This window comes from Lepus europaeus, chromosome 16, assembly GCF_033115175.1.
Source record: "Lepus europaeus isolate LE1 chromosome 16, mLepTim1.pri, whole genome shotgun sequence".
NCBI lineage: Eukaryota > Metazoa > Chordata > Mammalia > Lagomorpha > Leporidae > Lepus > Lepus europaeus.
Genome location: NC_084842.1, coordinates 4575590 through 4593092, shown reverse-complemented (window position 1 = coordinate 4593092; position 17503 = coordinate 4575590). Strand labels below are relative to the sequence as shown.

General features: G+C 36.4%; 1 protein-coding gene across 1 annotated transcript in view; it reads left to right on the top strand.

Annotated features, from left to right (window-relative positions):
- Window positions 1-17503, top strand: part of ADAM32 (ADAM metallopeptidase domain 32) — a 199425-nt gene that overhangs the window by 9326 nt on the left and 172596 nt on the right. Inside the window, exons 3-5 of the mRNA XM_062213816.1 lie at window positions 6737-6812; window positions 7432-7508; window positions 8962-9139. Coding sequence (XP_062069800.1) covers window positions 6737-6812; window positions 7432-7508; window positions 8962-9139 — 331 coding nt within the window. The remainder of the gene's footprint in view (window positions 1-6736; window positions 6813-7431; window positions 7509-8961; window positions 9140-17503) is intronic.

Sequence of the window (17503 nt, the reverse complement as noted above, 5' to 3'; positions counted from 1 at the left end):
TGTAATATTTGTCCTATATCCTTTTAAAATCTAATTTAGACAGAACTCTGAATTGACCTTTATTATATTTTCTCTACTTTTAAACTGTAGTCATCTATTAGCAATTTTCAGACTCATGAATGGGAAATTTTTATATACTAAAATAATATATTTAATTTAGATATTTCAGTGAGAAATATAATAATCCTGTCAAGTTCAGGAGGTGTAGCATTAGTCATTTGTGACTTACATCAGGAGGAAAGGTTGGAGCCAGTTTTAGTTAGGTACATGAAAAATGTACCCTCACCTTCACACAACTCAGAAATGGCTAAAGCAATTTGGTTCAAACTCTCAAGTTCACCTTTAATACAAGCTTAAGTTTGAAAATCTCATCCAAAATGGAATTGCACCCAGAGAAAATTATGAGTAAGACTTGAAAGGCAGATATAAGTTATAAAGTCATTCTTTTTTAAACTTAACATAAGTAATTTTTCTTATAAAATGTTTTTTATACTTATTATAAGATAAATTAGTAACTTGTTTTAAATTTGAAGCTTCTAATAGTTACAAATTTATTTTAAGAAGATTAGTGGAAAGAATTACTTTTAGTTGAATTATTAACATTGGTAATCAAAGTAAAATGGGTACATAATATGTGATGCTGTAATTTCTATAGTATTCATTAGCATATTTTGGGATAAGATTATCTGGAGGTCTACATACTACCCAATGTATATATATTTAAGGGGCTATATTTAAGGCATTTATGGATTAATGATTATCCACAGCCCTTGGACCAACTGACAACCATCTGGGGAATGAACCACTGGATGAAAAAATTGTCTCTCCCTCTCGCTTTGTAGCTCTGACTTTCAAAATAAATTAAAAAATCTTTAAAATAAATATTATAAAAACTCATTTATCTGTACCCTTATGTGCATTTCTTGGTAAATATGGTGAATTTTAACAAGATGTCAAAAACCGAAGTATACTACAAAGATACCTTTTTATATGGAAATAAATGAAGCCACAGAAGTGAAAAAAGTAAATCTGTTGAGGTGGGGGTGACTGTTAAAATGTTAAGGGTTAAGAGGAAAACAACCTATAATTGAATGCCATGAAAACATTTAAGGATGAAGGGAATGTCTTGAAGTTTCAATGCTCATGCTGAAATGAAAATGAGTTTTACACAATATTCTTTCACTTCATTATAAAAGTAGTACATTTGCACAATTATAGGATTTACATTGAAAGATGAGAAAACTGTCCATACTTCATCCAGTTCATATCTATACATTTTAAAATACCACATAATTATTTTCATAAAAAAGTAACATTAAAGCAGTTAAAGTATTTTTTGTCCTTGTGTTTCAGACTTACTTTCTTTAAAGAGTCCATTGAATCAGGAAAATTATTTCAGTAAATGTGTGTTTCTTTGTATAAAATTCAATATATTTCAAAAGAAGATCATGCTTTTATTCAAGGGTTCCCAAATATTTTCTTCAAAGGTTTGGAGAGTTAATATTTCAGGCTTTGAAAGCCATATGGCCTGTGTCAAAATGACTTAAGTCTGTACCATGAGGGCATTTATTGTCAATGTGTAAATGCATGGATATGGCTTTGTCCCAACGAAACGCCTTTTAGAAACATAGAATGGGATATCCAGCGGCAAGACGGCGGAATAGGAAGGGAGCACACTGATAGTCCGGGAAGAGACAGTTTAATAAAAGTGGAGATACTGCAGGTTCAAGGAAGAGTAGGGGAAGAAACAGCAGAGGAAACTCTTCTAGAACTAGTGATCACAGTGGACCTGCGTGGAGAGCGTGGGAGCCCAAGTTCGGGACATCAGCAGCAGAATCAACACACCAGCGCTGGAGGAGAGGTGAGCCAAACCTCAATAACCCAAGACACCAGCGGGCAAGCGGAAAGAGGAGACTAGAGGGAACGAGGCTTGAAACTCCATGGGGAAAAGTTTGCCAGGCTAACTAGAAGAGAGAGGAAAAAAAAAAGTGACCGATACGGACATGAGTTTCTCTCTCTCCGCTCGACCCTCAAAGGCTAGCAAGACAAAGAGCAGGCGCCATTTTGGACATACATCATAAGCAGGGCGACCACAGGTCTGCACCGGCCCTGAGCCTAGCAGAAAAACCTGACTCTGGGGGGGAGGTGAAATAACAGGAGATTAGGATCTAACTTGGCAACCCAATGGGAGACTGCAGGAGAATTGGAGCCCACACCGAGGGCAGCAGAGATTCCCTGTGTGGTCCTTGGGAAAGAGCTTCTGATCTCTGGCTCCTGAGGGTATATCATTTGCCTGCTAACTACCTCCAATTCTGTTCAGCTGTGTGGAATTACTTCCCTTTTGAATGAAAAAAAAAAAAAAAAAGAAACAGAGATTTACTATGCCTAACCTGGGAGTGTCACCTTTGACACACCCTCAACCCTGAGGAACCAAACAGAGCTCTCAGGCCACACTCATCTAAAGCCTCTAAGGCGCCACCGAAAGCAGACAGTCCACTTAATATAGAGCCATAGTGTAACAACAACAAAAAAAAAAACACCACAATGAAGAAACCAAATATCTCCAACATGCCAAACAACAAATGCAAAAACCGAGGTAACAAGAACAAGGAAGACACTGACACTATGATGCCCCCAAATGAAAAAGACACACCAATTCAATTATGAAGATGATGAGATAGAAGAAATTCAAGAAGCGGATCTCAAAAAATTGATAAGAACATTAAGAAGTTCTCAAAAACAAATTCTTGAACACAGAAATCCTTAATGGACAAGATAGAAAATCTCTCTCGGGAAAATGAAATATTAAGGAGGAATCAAATGAAATGAAACAACTAGTGGATCAAGAAACTGTGATAGTGACAGGAAACCATAATGAAATGCAGAATTCAATAGATCAAATGACAAACACATTAGAGAACCTTAAAAACAGAATGGGCGAAGCAGAAGAGAGAATATCAGACTTAGAAGAGAGAGAACAGGAAAGGAAACAGGCAAACCAAAGAAAAGAAGAAGAAATTAGAAATCTAAAAAATATTGTCGGGAATCTACAGGATACTATTAAAAAGCCTAACATTCGGGTTCTAGGAGTTCCTGAAGGCAAGGAGAGGGAGAAAGGATTAGAAGACCTTTTTAGTGAGATACTAGCAGAAAATTTCCCAGGTTTGGAGAAGGAAAGAGACATCTTAATACAGGAAGCTTATAGAACCCCTAATAAACATGACCAAAAGAGATCCTCACCACGACATGTTGTAATCAAACTCACCACAGTGAAACATAAAGAAAAGATTCTAAAATGTGCAAGAGAGAAATGTCAAATTACTCTCAGAGGATCTCCAATTAGACTCACAGCAGACTTCTCATCAGAAACCCTACAAGCTAGAAGGGAATCGCAAGACATAGCCCAGGTACTAAGACAGAAAAACTGCCAGCCCAGAATATTATATCCTGCAAAGCTCTCATTTGTGAATGAAGGTGAAATTAAGACTTTTCATAGCAAACAGAAATTGAAAGAATTTGTCACCACTCGTCCTGCCCTGCAAAAGACGCTTAAAGATGTGTTACACACAGAAAAACAGAAACACGGTTATCAATATGAAAGAAGGTAAAGGAAGGAAACCTCACAGCAGAAGATCACAGGAAGCTCAATTTCTCTTTGACATAGAATTAAACTCTGATGCTCTGTTAAAGCAATGTGTTAAAGTAATCTATTATGTTCTCTTGATGTCTGTTACATTCTAATTGTTCAAAAACAGCTGAATTTTTATTAAGAGCTATGGGTTATTTAAATATGTGCTTATTTTCAAAGATTTGAATAATCACCTTGTAACAACGATCAAATTTGGTCTATCATATGTCATGATTTTAAGGAATCTTATTTCAACCAGATATTTTGGATTTTGAGCCTTCTTGGCATTCTTGACAGGCATTCAAAAAATCAAAGTTTCAAACAATCTGGACTCTAAAATTTCCAGAAAATTTTGGACTTTGGTTTTTCCAGTTTGGGCCCAACTGAAAAAAATTGAAGGACCTATGTCTCTCATCTTATGGAGACACCAACTAATCAGGCTATTTGTATTATATTAGAAGTACTGTCAAGCTGTGACGTGGTACTAAATTTTAAGTTTCTATAATGGAAAATGCTATTAATTCAAATGTTTGAGAATTAACAAGTCTAATGATCTTGTGTTACTAGACATGATAGTTATCTTAGTGAGAAAGCCCCAGAGGCCTAAAGGGTTAAATACTTATAAAATCCTACAGGTGCTTTCAAAAATACTGTGAAGTAAGCAAGTGCCTCTTGTTGGTTGATGAGTTTATAATTTTAAACATGGCGACTTAAAGTCTTTTGTCATCCACAGTTATATATGATTTGCTGCTCATAAAACTAAAGTGTTGTTGGTTCTGTGCTTAGCTGCCCTCCTATAGGTTCCTATGGACTTTTTCCAGCCACTTTTATTGTATTCAGTACTTTGGGATGGCTCTGTAAACAGATGAAACCAATAACGTATTAACAGTACCAACTGAGAGAAAGTATGGTTAACTGAGGTTACTAAAAACAAAAAGCAATTCAAATCAATTGGCAATCTACAAAAAGAGTTAAAGATTTTAAAAGCTATTATTAAAATTGCTATATTGGTCTATTATGTTATGTTACATGTGTGTATATATTGTATGTCCACATGGGAAAATTTTATTAAGAGTTTTATTTTAAATGGCTTATAGGTAAGATTGTCCATAAATTTAAGCTGCTAAAATTAATCAAAGGTACATTTTAATTCGTGTGACCTGAATCTCTGCATCATGTGATTTATACTTGTTGGTAGAAAGAAACTAAAAACATTTTAGATGGTTGTGCTTAAGTTTACTGGTTAAACAAACTACACCATGTTAGATATTTAAGAGGTGTTTCCAAATACATGATTCTTAAAATTTATAGAAGGCATTGGACCTTCTGGTAAATGTTTTCTTAACTTGTTATCTAATGGTTGAAACTGTTTGCTAAGTATTCATGTGATATTGCTATTGTCAGCAAGCAATCTAGGACTTGCTCCCTCATTTCTCTATTCTAAGCCCAACTTGTTCTTTCATTTCTCTATTCTCTTCAAGGTAGGAAACTAATTCTATTATGAAGGAATCTGTAGGACGCACGATTTAATCTTTAGACCTTATAAAAGAGATGGCTAACATTTTTCTGTAATAGCATAGCCAAAATAAGAGCTTAAATTATAATCTCATAGCTAGATTTACTTCGCCATCAGCGAAGTAAACAGTAAGTAGAAAAAACCTCCCTTTCAGACCAAAGGGAAAGAAAGTTTTAAAGTGAGAATATAATTTTCCTCATGGGCATTGTCTACCTTAGAAAACTACTAGAGAACATGCCTGTGACTATAGACTTGTAGTTCAGGCCACTGAAGATTAGAGATGGGACACAGGCACTCCCTTGACTTGCATCCTCTGGTCTGCTTTAACACAAACCAGGAGGAAAAGAAAGCTAGGCATCAGAAGCAATGGGTGGCAGGCCTATTAATGGCTGATCTGTACAGTGATCTGCCCTCAAGGAGACCCAACAGGCCAGTCCACTGCAGTGGCTTTCAATGTGGTAAGCCTGGGCTTCAGCAGAAGTCAGCTTGTGAAGAGCCCTGGCAGCTCTGCCAAGAGTTGGATCACCGGAAATGGACCTGCCCTGGAGTCGAAGGATGCCCAGGTCAGAGCCACAGATCTTATTGGCTCAAACCTGAAAAGCCCTTCACTCAGCCCAACTTCCAAAGTGACCACCACAGCTGAGGGGACAGCCAAGCAGGGTCAGCAACATTGCAGGCAGAACTGTAAATTTCTTGTTAGAGATGCCACCTGCCTTTACCTGGCCAGCTCTCCTCCCAGGCCAGCCAAGTAATGAAAGTCAACAGAGTGCCTTCCCCTAGGAGGTTCACACCTCCCTTAGGATATACCCCATGTGAAGAGATAGATAGGTCTGGGCCTCTGAATTTACAAGGCCTAAAGCCCACCAGATTATTATCAAGCCCCTTCTGTCAGGTTCTATTTGCCTCTCAATCAGAAAACTTAATTGTAGCTTAGACAGCACCTTTCTTAGCTCCTCTAATAATGACTCTGTCCTTTGTTCTAGACCCTGTCTAGCGCACTTGGGCCTCATTCCTTTGTAATCATAATTTGTACTCTACCACCAAAGGCTCTACTCCCATTCTGTGTGTACTGATGGTCCTCTTCCCCTCTTAATGCTGTATAATTGTTCAGACCTGGTTAATGCCACTCTTAGGATCATTGGTTACTATTCTCACCCTGTCTTTTATGACCTTGTTTAAATATGATCAGAGTCGGCAAACTTGGAAGGCTTCCATAGCCTTGGCAACTCATGACGACAGCCTAGGGTGGTTACTGGCGCCATAAACTAGAGTGTCAATTTGTTGGGTCAATAACAGGAGTCACTGTGCACTTGCTCCTCATGTGGGATCTCTCTCCTTAATGTGCTGTACATTGTGATTTAATGCTATAAGTAGTACTCAAACAGTATGTTTCACTTTGTGTTTCTATGTGGGTACAAACTGTTGAAATCTTTATACTAAATTGATCTTCTGTATATAAAGAGAATTGAAAATGAAAAAAAAAAAAAAGAAACATAGAATGGGTCAGAGTTGACCTGAAGTTATCAATTTACTGATTGCTGCTATTTTTGTTCAGGAAAAGTAACGTGTAAAATTCTCTTTCTTACAATCAGATATTTTTTGGCAGATAATTTTATGGTTTATTTGTATAATCAAAAATCTGTGAGTACTCATTCTACAGATATTAAGGTAAGATTTATGTTATGTTTTTATAAACTTTAAAAAAATTTAAATCATGAATAAATGCTTTTCTAATATATAAACTCTCAAGATTCACAGGAGGATATATTTAAGGCGTTTATGGATTAATGTTTAGGTTGGGCGCCAGGTTCTAGTTCCAGTTGCTCCTCTTGTAGTCCAGTTTCTCCTGCTGTGGTCTGGGAGGACAGTGGAGGATGGCCCAAGTGCTTGGGCCCCTGTGCCCACATGGGAGACCAGGAGGAAGCACCTGGCTCCTGGCTTCAGATCGGCGTAGCCCTGGCTGTTGTGTCCATCTCGGGAGTGAACCAATGGAAGGAAGACCTTTCTCTCCATCTCCCTCTCTCACTGTCTATAACTAACTCTACCTGTGAAATAAATAAATAAAAAAATCTTAAAAAAAACCCACAAAATCGTAATCTAAAAGAACAGTTAGGGTCATGAAAAGTGGCCAAAATGTGGAGATTTTTTCTTCTCAGTGCCACTTTGCTCATTTGTTATAAATCAGGTAGCTTGTGAGAAATAGTCAGAAAGTTCAATCAAGTATAGAAGTAGGAAATCACTAGAACGTTTTGTCATTTCCTAAGTAACCACTTTCTTTCTTCCCTAGCCTCACTGTTACTATCAAGGATATATTGAAGGATATCCAAATTCCATTGTCACACTCAGCGCGTGCTCTGGACTCAGGTTATTTTTTTTTCCTGTTCTGGATTACAGAAAAACAGAGTTATATTTGTCTGTAGAAAATTTATTGTTTATATTAAGTGTGAACCTGAAGGAGGGTTCTTATGCTGAGGTTTTTCAATGGCGTCCTCCTCTTAACACATTTCTACTTTTATTATTTCTTCTCAATTTCCTCACTGACCAGAGACATTTCTAACTTCCTGAAAGGTTAGATTCACAACTTTCCTTGCACGTTTGCTTGTTTATTTTTCTTAAGTACAGAAATGGCAGTTGGAGGGGCTTGACAACAGTAAGAGAAGCTAAATTCAGGATATTATATCTCAGCAAAGAGTATTTATGATATATAGTAGTGTTTGGATATATCAGAAAAACATGGCATGTTTTCTTTTCCAAGGAATCCATTTTCAAAGTGAAGAGGCAGGTTATATAAAAACAAATAGTTATAATGCTCATGTTTTTTCTAGTATCACCATCATGAATTCTCCACAAATTGTTGGGTTTCCTTCTCAGTGCTCTGAGAGTTTTTCTATTTGTCAGGAAATTATCTACCTTCATTTTATAGTGCAGGAAACTTGTTTAAGTTTTTAAAAAAATTTTAATGATATAAAGAGAACAAATTTCATGTATTTCATAGGTACAATTCTAAGAAGATAACCATATTTGCCTCCTTGCTTCACTCCCTCCCTCAACCTCCCTCTTTCTTTCCTTTATTGTTTTTATTTTTTGCAAAAACATAATTTCAATCCACTCTGTAATCACAGGCTTAGTACACCACTAACCATAATATTCAACAGGTAAAAAGTAGAAAGACCACAGTTCCACAGCAGTATGAACAGGAACCTTGGTATTCTATAGTGCTTCTTACTTGGATCTCTGAAATTTGGAGCTGAAACTTATTTTTTTGGGAGTAGTGATTTGAATTGTTACCCATATTCAGGAAAGGAAAATTATATGAATTGTTTATTCATTGGAATCTTTCTTTTAATCAAGACCATGTATCTAATAAAATTGTCATTTAATAATTATTGCTAAATTTAATTTTTATTAATATGACTTTTCATGCTATATGCATTGTTACTCAAAATTTTAAATTGTTGCAAACCAGAGAAATTCATTAAGAATTCCTTTTAATATAGCTTTAGTTAAGTCATTGACTTGGAAAATAGGAATTACTTGGTCACTGTAATGTGCATCTGACAACTGACTAAATAATTTGTTGTAACCTAATAATCAATTTGATAATTTTTGCTGCTTTTGTAACTATGGAAAGGTGAAGTGTAAAGTTGGTTTTGTGGATTGGGGAAATATTTTTCATTTGGAGTCATCTCTAGAAAAGTTTGGGTCAAAATACTGTACTCAGAATATTCTATATATTATTTTTTCTTTTATATTTTGTCAGAGTTTCATAATATTGATTCAATTAAAAGCACACAAAATTTTTTATTTAATTTTACAGAGGAGTACTGCAATTTGAAAATGTTTCTTATGGAATCGAGCCTCTGGAATCTACAGTTCAATTTCAGCATCTTCTATATAAATTAGGAAATAGAAATAAGGAATTTTCAAGTTTCAACAATGAGACTAAAATCATAGAAAAACACTCAAAGGACTACATCATTTATATAGATGAAAAAGTGAGTTGGGTATACCTTATTACTACTCTCAAAGCAGTTATTGGTTGTGTTTATTTAAATTAATAGGCTATTGTATGGCTATAGGAAATAAACTTTCCTTGTGAACATCTAATATTTTCTTAACCCAACTATTTCCTTGAATCCAGACATCAACCTTTTCTCCTTGCAACAATCTATCACTTACTGCTTATGAGCGGCTTTATTTTGGTTCTTATTTTGTTTATTAACATTATCATTTTCTAAAAAGTAATTTTTAAACAAAAAAACTCTAAGTTCTTGCTTTTGTCTCAAAATTACTGGAAGTTATTCAATAGAGCCAATATTTATAGAGCTTTAACTAAATTATAAGTATAATTAAAGTATCATAAATAGGGTTGCCAGATATGGCCATGTGTATTGTTCAGCATGCTGCCTGCATTACAGCATGTGATGGTCCTCATAAACGCATTGTAAAGGGATAAAACTGAATACCAACAAATAATGGAATACATTTACATAGATTATACAAGAGTATGTGGCAATGTTAGTTGTTCCTAGTACATGTCCTGTCCATCTTCTGTCAATTAAAAAAAAAAACTCTCAGAATTTAGCTGGGCATATGTCTCCTTTATTTCCAGTTGAGGCCTTGAGACAAAGTTACCGCTGTTGATGACATATGTAGTTATAGCTGATGATGACATGTGAGCAGACATACTGTGTTTCTCTGGACTGAATTCTAAAGGGAAAGGTCTTATCCTCCATGCCAGTTCCCTTTCTTGCTGTCTGGAGTGTAGGAAATGCCCTGGTCATTATGGATCAGGATGGTACCATATGGATAGGAAGGTAGAATGCACTTTGCTCTTGAAAAATTTACATAGTGGAACACTCTGAACTTTTAGGTATGAGAGAAGTAAACTCTAATCTTGTTTAATTCATCATTAATTTCTGGCTCTGTTATAGCTACTAATTATATATCCTAGGTAATACAGGACCTAATGGACTATAAAATGTGTAATGTAACACCTAAATATTCCATACTACTACAGATATGTGTATAATTTATAATACATTTTTTTTGTTAAATACTGGAAATTTTGTTTCCCTTGTAAGAATTTAGGAATGTAAGTAAAAGGCTTGGATGACCTGGCATAGTGAACAGTACTGGTGCTCTGCCCAGATGCTCTCAGGTTTCTTTATACTGTATTTTTGTGGGGGTAGGGTGGGATGGTAGAACACACTGTCTTTGTTTTGCGCTTTTGCTTTTAACAGTTGGCACTTGCGGCACTTTTTTAGTTTGTAGTCCTTCAGCTACTGAAACTTCTAGAGATCTGCATTTCCCTATGGTGTTCCTTAACTAGTGCATCAGTGGTTTCAAGGGAAAGGAACTCAGCTCCCTTGTTACTCACAGGTCAGAACAACCCGCTCCAGAGTTTATTTCTGGGACTTTGCCTGCGAGCACACTCTTATGTGGCTTCCCTTGCTCTTAATCCTTCTCCTGGTGTCTGGGAGGAACTTCCTTAATGAGTAATTTATGCAGGAATTCTGTCCTAGATAGATTGGTCTTTGAAGAGTGACACAGTTCTTTTTAAAGGTTTATATATATCTACTTTGTAACGAAATGCTTTCTCATTTGAGCACCTGTCTTCCAAACTGAATTTGTGTTGTTTTAAAAGTGACATGACCTGCAAAACAAGTTGGGAAGCTCTGGATGCTCGGGGACATCACTTTATCTGGATAAGTGTTGGAGGAAAGAAAAATGACAGACTGAGAAAAGTAGAAAGTTCCTCTTAGATTTACTTGGTTACTGATTATTATTGTAGTTTCCTCCCTTCCCCTCCCCTCTCCTCCTCACTCCTTCCTTCTCCTCCTCTCCTCTCCTCCCCCCTCCCCTCCACTCCCCTCTTCACTTCTCCTCTCTGCTTCTCTTCCCTTCACTCCCTTTCCCTCCCATCCCCTCCCCTCCTGCCTCTCAGGGATGTTGCTTCTTAATGCACAAAGCTTTGGAGATAAATTACTTCCAAACCAATCTTGGTTACCTTGTGTACCTTGGTCCATTGAATAACTGTCAGTGGTGAACTGGTGAGAAAAACCAAGAAAGAAAATGGAGAGCAGGACTGAACAAATAAATTAAAGAGTAAATTGAAAAAATGGAGCAGAAGTAATGGATATAAAAGGACACTTTCTTAATTTGAGACAAAAAAATTTTAAACTTCAAATGTTCTCTGGGAGAGAATCAGTAAATGAAGTGATACTAACAGTCAAACAACTTTTGACCTAAGTTCTGGACTTCGAGTGTAAATAGTGTATTAAAAAAACCCTGATTAGTTCTAAAGGAATTTGAAAATTAGCTTTGCTGGGTAATTTTGCTTTATAACATTCATCAAAAGATAGGTTAAGGGGAAGGATGATTAATGAGTGCTAAGTTACAGCTATATAGGAGTAAGAAGCTTGGTAGTCTTGCACAATAGGATAACTAGTTAATGTGCTGTACATTTCTATATGAAAAGAAACTAGAAGATAAAGTTTTGGATGGCTTAACCATAAAGAAATTTAAGTGTGTTCGAAATGACCTTAATGGACAATATGCAATGTGTACAGGTATGGAAACATCACATGTACCCCAAAAGTAGGCACAATTTTTATATGTTGTTTAGATTCTTTAATTAAAAAGATAGTTATGAAGGATCTATTGTGTTATGGATAAAAATATTGTCATCCAGAAGCTTTATTCTGTTGTCATTTAAAAGTGAAAATGTCAGAAATATCTCAAAAATAGATGATTTCAGAAACTGAATTCTCATTAATTCACTTGAAATTTATTAAATTAAGAATTCCTTAAAACCAGACATTAAATTAGTTTGTTTTAGTGAAGCATTATAGAGAAAAATAAACATGTTACAATTTCTAGTCTTTTCCTTCCTCCTTTGTTGTAGAGACATATGACCTGCTGATGGGGCTCAGGAAACTTTCTTTCATGAGAAAAAAAAAACTGATCTGTTGAATTTTAATTCTTTTTTTTAAATTTAAATTTTAATTTTTTTTGACAGGCAGAGTGGACAGTGAGAGAGAGAGACAGAGAGAAAGGTCTTCCTTTTTGCCGTTGGTTCACCCTCCAATGGCCGCCGCGGTAGGCGCGCTGCGGCCGGCGCACCGCGCTGATCCGATGGCAGGAGCCAGGTGCTTTTCCTGGTCTCCCATGTGGGTGCAGGGCCCAAGGACTTGGGCCATCCTCCACTGCACTCCCTGGCCATAGCAGAGAGCTGGCCTTGAAGAGGGGCAACCGGGACAGAATCCGGTGCCCTGACCAGGATTAGAACCCAGTGTGCCAGCGCCACAAGGCGGAGGACTAGCCTGTTGAGCCACGGTGCCGGCCTGAATTTTAATTCTTAACCAAATACTAGATATTCAGGCTCCATCCAAAATGGGAAGTAAGAACTGTATCAAATTTTACTAAGAGTTTGTGAGATCACCAAGATGATTGAAAAGCATTATTGCCAAAGTGCCATATGCACAATACCTCAGGTTCTACATATTTTACTTATTTATTTAAAAAATATATATTTTCTTAATTAAAATTTTTAATTTCTTATTTTTACTATCATTTACTTTTATTTAAAATTTTTTAATATAAAAGAGAACATATTTCAGGTTCACTTTATTTTCTTTTATTTTCTTTTTTTTTCTTTCTTTTTGACAGGCAGAGTGGACAGTGAGACAGAGACAGAGAAAAAGGTCTTCCTTTTGCCGTTGGTTCACCCTCCAATGGCCGCCACAGTAGGCGCGCTGCGGCTGGTGCACTGCGCTGATCCGATGGCAGGAGCCAGGTGCTTCTCCTGGTCTCCCATGGGGTGCAGGGCCCAAGCACTTGGGCCATCCTCCACTGCACTCCCTGGCCACAGCAGAGAGCTGGCCTGGAAGAGGGGCAACCGGGACAGGATCGGTGCCCCAATCTGGACTAGAACCCAGTGTGCCGGCGCTGCAAGGCGGAGGATTAGCCTAGTGAGCCGCGGTGCTGGCCTCAGGTTTACTTTTAAGAAGATAACCATACTTGCCTCCCTCCCTCAATCCCCCTTCTTCATTCCTTTCTTCTTTTTTTGCTTTTATAAAAAATTTCAGTTTACTTTATAATGACAAGGTAAATGCCCCACTAACCATAATATCCCACAAGTGAAAAATAAAAAGACCACTGTTCCACAGAAGTATAGACATGGGCTAAAAACTATAATAAACCATAGGATATCCATTTCATTTTTATATTTTTTGTATTCTGTATAAATTACCACATATCAGAGAGAATATACAATATTTATCTTTTGGGGATTGGCTTATTTCACTATTATGCTTAGTAAAGTAAAAATATATATATATATGACTTTTAAATATCAATACTTTTAGTATGTATATCTATAATTGGGAAATAGGCAATTGAACCAACTTTCATGCTAAAGACACACAAAACTATGTTAAAAATCTTAAAATCCTCAAGTATATTTTAATATGTGAGAAATTTCTGGGAGAATACCTGGGGAAAGTGTGATAACAGAGAGGTAAGCACATGCTTCTATAGCTGCCTTCAACCTAATGTTATTTAATCCTGGTAAATAGTTGTTTATTTGAACTTCATCTTTGGTGGCCTTATGAGAGAATGAAAATTAAAAGCCACAGAGGAGTAGTTTGATAAACTGTTTCTCACTCTGTGGGAATAAATTTGAAATTAAATCCACCTTTACAAGGCATTAAATCAGCCTTGCCAAAAATTAAAAATGTGTATCTCCAAATGAAAATATATGTTCTAGTAATGTTTCTCAAAGTAAAATTGCACTGGCTTTATTTTGTACAAACCAAAGCAGTTGCTGCAGATCTAATGATTTTGTAGAATTTGTATATCTGTTACCTAGACCTGGTGTCTCTTCAATGCTGTAGTCTGCCACACCCTCAGATTATCTATTCAGACTAGATAGCCTTGAGATCTACAGATCATAAAGATAATGGAAACCTAATTTTTTGAGAACAATCATGATTACCTTCCTATTTGTGAGCAAAAAACCTGATCTTCTATGCAGATTAAAAGGGTGGGAATAAATAAAAGACCTGTGGAAGCCAATTTTTTCTTAGGATATGAACTTTAACTGGGACTCTCCTGTAATTCTGTATTCTCCTCTCACTAGTTTAAACTAAAGTGGTTTGGCTAGTTTGCATAATTCCATGCTTTGTTTTGTTCCAATATGGAGGTTTTCATTCAATGTTTAACTACCAAAAGTTCATTTATAGAATATCTAGTTACTGTTACTGAGCAAAATACTATAAATCAAAAGGCTTGTACTTGTTCCCTGTTTACCTCTGGCTTTGGTAAGTAAGTATGGTTTTGAGTAATAGCTATTTTCTCAAATATCAAATATCAAATAGAAATACACAGTGATCATAAAAAAATAAACCACGGTTGTATCACAGGGTTATCCAAGTCTTTGAATTTGGAAAATTGGTCCTGTACTAATAATATCTTAGCAACCTATTAAAAACAACTGAACATATGACTAGAAGAAACATTTTTGTGTCAACATTTTCCTTAAATTATATTTCGAAAACACAAGAAAATAAGTCATCACAGCAAGAAATAGTAGAAAAAAGAAACATTAAAATCAGACTGAAGAAGATATATACTATGAGAAAACTACTTTTATAGTTTCAACAAAATGAAAACAAAATTTTTTTAAACTTTTATTTAATAAATATAAATTTCCAAGGTACAGCTTTTGGATTACAGTGGTTCCCCCCCTCCCCAATAACTTCCCTCCTGTCTGCAACCATCCCATCTCCCACTCCCTCTCCCATTCCATTCACATCAAGATTCATTTTCATTTATCTTTATATACAGAAGATCAATTTAATATATATTAAGTAAAGATTTCAACAGTTTACACCCATGAAGAATCAAAAAGTGTAAAGTACTGTTTAAGTACTAGTTATAGCATTAATTCACATTGTACAACACAGAGATCCTACATGAGGAGTAAGTGCACAGTGACTCCTGTTGATTTAACAATTGACACTCTTGTTTATGGCGTCAGTAATCACCCTAGGCTCTTGTCATGAGCCTATGGAAGCCTTTTGAGTTCGCCAACTCCGATCTTATTTAGACAAGGTCATAGTCAAAGTAGAAGTTCTCTCCTCCCTTCAGAGAAAGCTACCTCCTTCTTTGATGGCCCGTTGAAAACAAAATTTTTAAAAAGATATATTTTTATTTATTTGAAAGGAGGAGGTCCAAAGAGAGATTGGCCATCCATTGTTTCACTCCCAATTGATTGCAATGGCTGGGGCTGGGCCAGGCTGAAGCCAGGAACCAGGAGCTTCATCCGGGTCTCCTGCGTGAATGGCAGGGCCCCCAGTACTTGGACCATCTTCCACTGCTTTCCCAGGTACATAAGCAGGGAGCTGGAACTGGTGCCAATATGACATACTGCTGCTGTAGGTGGCAACTTAACCTTCTGCACCACAATGCCAGTCCAAAAGGCCAAATTTTAACTGAAAACAATAACAAGTGATTCGATTTTAGAACTATATAAAATTCTCAATTCAATAAATGAAAAAGAGCTCAGAAAATTGGCTTAACAGCAACTGAGATAGCTACAGGGAGAATTAGTGAGCTGGAAAAAATTTAGAACAGATATATAGCTTCCAAACTGTGGCATGGAGAGAAAAGGAAAATATGGACAAGAGGATAAGAGGGAAAAAAGATAAAATGAGAAGCAAATGGAGCCCCAAAATTAAAAGAAAGAACATGAATCAGAGGCAATATTCAGTAAGAATTTAAGTATTTCTGAAAGTTCATGAAAGATACCCACACAGTGAAGAAATGAGATGAATCCTAGACAAGATTAATTAAAAAATTACTCTAGATGTTTCATAATGAAACTGCAAGAAATGATGACAAAATTAAAAAATAATAAAAATTGGCAAAGGATTTAGCTTGTCTTCAAAAGTCAAGATCTGACTTTTCAACAAAATTTCAACAAAAGCAAGAAAGCAAAAGGGCAGCATAATGTCTTCAGAATGTTACAGGAAACAACTGCCAACTTGGATTTTAATATATAAATTATTATTTGGGAGTAGAGGCAATATAAAGATATTTTCAGTAAACAGAAAATGAGAGACTGTCACTAACAAACTTGCACTGAATTTCTGAAGGATATTCTTCAGGCAGAAGGAGAGTGATTTTTTTGATGGATAGAAATGTTGGAAGGAATAAATATCAAATGAGTTGTGGCTATCTGTCATTGTAAATAAACACTGACTGTGGAAAATAATGCTTTTTATGGTTAAATTATATGGAATTAAATCATTCATTAATAATTCATGTAAATTATAAGTAGAGAAAATGATCTGTTTCTTGCATTATTTAGGAGAAGAGTAATGATATTAACATGTGGTGCCTGAGGTTTCCAAGAAGTTTGGTTTCTGTTAAGTTCATGACTATTTTTAATCTCTGAGGAAATGAATAAAGCAACAGAGATTCTTAATCTCCAAATTAGTAGAGAAAAATGGAAAAAAATAAAATAATGAAAAGAAAGAAGAAAGCTCAAATTAGGAGGCCACATAAACCCAAAATAATGAGGAAGATTTCATCTCAAATGTTAGATTATATGTAAGTGGTTTAAATACTTTAAAGACAGATTATCATTCTAAACGAAAGTTAATACAGCTGTTCACTTTTTTAAAAAAGAGTCATGTAAAACAATTTAAGATGAAGGATGGTAAAAAATGCCAACACTTAACCCAAATATCTCATGTAGTCATGTTAATATTGAATAACTCTGGAGGACAGAAGATGGCTAAATAGGAAACATATATGCTGATTTTGAACACAGGAAGATTCCAGAAGAACAAGGGAAACTGTTCCCAGGGGATAGGAAATTTGCATTGGAGGGTCTACATAAAGAAGACTCCATGGACCAGTGGGGAGTGTGGAACCATGCAGCAGCTAGTTGGGACAGCACTGGTGACTCCCACAGCTGGTAGATATACCATCTTCTCAGACCAAGTTGAGAGGAACTTGCAGCAGCCCACATGTGTTTGAGGGAGAACCTTGTATTCTCCACTGACTTTTGTTCCAGCCTGAAGTGCTGTTGGTGGGCAGGGTGCCCACCTAACCCTGTGAAGGGAGAGAACATTGCTTTCTTCTCCTGCCCTCACCAAGAAGCCCTGCAACCAGCAGGAAGTGCTGTGTTAATAAGGTGAGTGGAGGCTGCTGTGGCCTGTGTGCCACTGGTGGATTTTGTCAGAGGGCTAAATCTCTGGTCCCTCCTGACTTTGAGTCTGGCCTGGAGATCTGGCAGAGGGTGGCACACCCACTTAGGACCGTGAAATGAGGGTACATTTCTCTCCTCC